Raw genomic sequence first — 3532 nt, 5'->3', positions numbered from 1 at the left:
CTCTGTCTGAGGCTGGTGTTGTGTGAGGCGGACAGCTCAGCTATCTGCATCGCTGTGGTCACTTTCCATGTAGCATCAATTATGCTAATGCTAGCTGTCACGTTCTCTCGTCCTGGCCACACCTCCGCTCTCTAACCCCCCTTCCCCTACCCACACCCCCTCCCCTACCCACTTTGATGCATTTTTCAAATTTCGCCTTGGGGCGGAGTTATCTTTTCACAGGGGGGTAAGTTACACTTTAAAGATTGAAGTATAGCTTGACGTCTGTAATTTTGACAAAATTTGGAACAGATTTTTACGAAGAGCAAATCTAACCCACTAAATTGGTCATGTGTCTAGGACATAAGGGTGTCCAGGGATTCCAGGGGATTAATAGTCAAATTAATCGTTAACGGCTAAATACCACAATTAATCATGATTAATTTTTTTGCCAATATTGCCCAACCCTAGCAAAAATGTTGTTTTACTTTCTTCTACTTTAGTTTCACATTTACAACCGACTCTCATTGTGCTTTTTTATGTTTAACTGTGTTTTTTCTTTTGTGTGTTTTTGATCTTTGAGTTCAGCTCATAAAAACTGGGAGCAAAAACAAGTGTTGCATTTATATTTTTGTTCATAGTGTTTAAAGACGTAACAAATAATTACATCTTATTTGATTTTTTAACAGTAGCTCGGCATGTGCTTGCAAGTGCTTGTTAGTAAAATATTTCATGATCAAAACCAAACAGGACCATCTGCTCACCTTTGGCTGCTTTCACATTAAACCTGAGCCTCCTCAGAGCTTCCTCTGTGTCAAAGTCACACTTGACCAGTTCATACAGGGCCTGCAGGAAGCAAACATCTGGATGAGTCACGTCAGATGTGACAAACCATCATCCTACTGTAGACATGTCCGTCTAACCTGTTCGTTGTCTTTGATGTGCGACCCCTCTGGGATGGCGTCCACTCCTTTCTCCTCTCCGGTCCGCCTCGACGCCTCCGTCAGGAACTCCACCACTTTGTCCTCAGGAACACAGTCAGGGTTCCACAGCAGCTGGTCGTCGTTTTCATAAACTGAAGCACACAGGAACATCATCCTGGTGTCAACGAGATCCACTGCAGCTGATTTGACATTACCCACAGCTTACCTTTCTCGTTGTCTTTGTATTTACTCAACCCAGCAGGGGTCTCTGCCTGATACATGGAGCCCACCATGATCTCCTGTAGGACAACATCACAGTGTGAACAGGTTCTGACTCAAAACAACTCCTGGTTACACAACAATGACCATTCAGTTTATGGATGTGGCACAGCAGTTATAAAAGTTGTGGATGATGTAGCCTCTGCTCTGGACTGCAAGTGTTCGATTTAGTTAATCATTCCATTTTGATCTAAAGACTTGTGAACCTTGGGATTTCCAACCAGATTTTAATGTGGATTTCTAGCAGGTTAATATAGACTGCATATTTTCTGTTTCGTGTTTTTAATGTGGATTTCTAGCAGGTGAATATAGACTCTGAATGTTCTCTGTTTTGTGCTTTTAATGTGGATTTCTAGCAGGCAAATGCTGATTTCTAGCAGGCGAATGTTGATTTCTAGCAGGCGAATGTTGATTTCTTGTAGGCTCTGAATGTTGATTTCTTGTAGGCTCTGAATGTTGGGTTGATTGGTTGGTTGCTTGGTTGGGAATGTTGATTTCTTGTAGGCTCTGAATGTTGGGTTGATTGGTTGGTTGGGAATGTTGATTTCTTGTAGGCTCTGATGGTACATTCACACCAAACGCGTTTTGAGCATCAGGAGCATCTGGTTTACATGCAAAGTCAATGGTGGACATGCATCTAGGGGTGTCTAGAAGCCGAGCAGCGCGACTGGAGCATTTGGAGCAGCGCGGCACGAAGCAGTGCACGTGCGGCACGTCCCAAGCGTCTGCCGCATGAGTTGGAAAATCTGAACTTTTGCTGCTCGATGCGTCGCATCAACCAATCCGAGAGACTCATTTTTCCACGTGACAGTTTCCTGAATGTTGCCCACTTTAAATTTGTATGTATGTATATATGTATGTACAGAGTGGCACATAAGCAGTGCGCAGGTACACATGCACTGTCAAAAAAGGGAAAAAGCGCACCAGATGTAACGTCATAAAGCTCCCTTGCGTACCTAAGATTGTACCTGGTTGTCTGTCAAAACAACAGTTAGCAGGGCTCTACAGTGCGACCAGTTTGGTCGCAAATGTGACCTGATTTCTTTAAAAAWTTTTTAAAGAATCCAGCGGCACTGGTGTAAATGGATCATTGTTCAGTGCGCCACAGCGGGACCCTGATATAAGGATTAAACCGACACTGCCTTCAAGAAATCAGTCGAAGTCCAGACTCGTCTTGTCCAATCAGAGCAGAACAGGGTGGGACTTTCAGTGAGAGCAAGTTTGGTTGAAGCAGCGGGCCAGCTCGACTGGAGTTGCTGCAGCGATCAGTCCATACATCTCCTCCTGCACTTTGCTCCTGAACTACCAGAGACTTTGGTCTGTGAAACCTAACTTTATATTAAATACTGTATGTGTTCAGAATGTTGTTATTGAAAAGATCTGTCCAACTCAGTGTGAGTGACTAAACTGTCTCCTCCTGAGAGACTGCTGTGACAGGAGCGTGTCACTGCATGCGCAGGCTGAGTCTTTCTGTGAGATTCACTGAGTTCTTCTAATTAAACCACATTAACTAACAGAAGATTTGATTGCCCCATATTAAAGCAAAGATGACACCCTGTCAAAAACATTATCTATATTAAAAATAATAAAAACAACTTGCCATGTTCTCTAGGTGGGTTTTAAATGTTATGTTAATTTATCATAAAGATCCACAAATTTCCTTCAAAATTTTATCAATGAACAAGGTTCTTGATTTGCTAAACTTGTTTATATTTAGGACCATACTGTGACACAGCTGCTCTGGGATAAATGTAATTTATTAAATGATCAATATGAAGAATAAATAATTACATGAGCTGAAACCATCAAAATAGTATTATCTTTTTGAATAAAATAGTCTTTTAAAAAATAAATCAGTCTAACAAATAAAACATTTGAATGTTTTAAGTTATTTTGCTGCTTGGCCTGGAGAGTGTGGAAAGCTGGTTTAAACAAGGCTGAAGATGCAGAAGGTCAAACTACAGGAGTTGTCCATCTGAGGGACATGTTAGTCTAAAAGACATTTAACCATGAAATGTTCAGTTTGTGATGTTTATATGACATACACCCAGCCCCTCGGCCACTTAGGTAGTTTAAAAAATTTATGCAGAGTAAAAGAATAAAATAAAAACTTGTTGGACTGATTTGACATGATGTCCTGAGACGTTGCAGCTGATAGGAGTCATAAAACAGAACAGGGAGACGTTAGATGCCCTGACGCCCCTCTAGATAAATGTGTTAAATGAGTGAAGGAAAATGAGCACCAAGCAACAACCCTAGGTTCTCCCCCGAGAACCAGACCAAAAATTTTATGTGCAACCCTGTGTGTGTGTGTGTGTGTGTGTGTGTGTGTGTGTGTGTGTGTGTGTGTG

At 41.8% G+C, this 3532-nt stretch overlaps 1 protein-coding gene across 1 annotated transcript in view; it reads right to left on the bottom strand.

Moving 5' to 3' along the window:
• The window catches only part of LOC106528420 (mesoderm induction early response protein 1), a gene marked incomplete at its 5' end in the record, with an annotated part of 29943 nt that overhangs the window by 16006 nt on the left and 10405 nt on the right, over nucleotides 1-3532 (bottom strand). Inside the window, 3 exon segments of the mRNA XM_014023586.1 lie at nucleotides 744-825; nucleotides 903-1054; nucleotides 1129-1201. Coding sequence (XP_013879040.1) covers nucleotides 744-825; nucleotides 903-1054; nucleotides 1129-1201 — 307 coding nt within the window.

Source organism: Austrofundulus limnaeus, unplaced genomic scaffold (assembly GCF_001266775.1).
Source record: "Austrofundulus limnaeus strain Quisiro unplaced genomic scaffold, Austrofundulus_limnaeus-1.0 Scaffold378, whole genome shotgun sequence".
Taxonomy (NCBI): domain Eukaryota; kingdom Metazoa; phylum Chordata; class Actinopteri; order Cyprinodontiformes; family Rivulidae; genus Austrofundulus; species Austrofundulus limnaeus.
The sequence above is the reverse complement of the archived record's forward strand: the minus strand, read 5'-3'. Positions and strand labels throughout refer to the sequence as shown.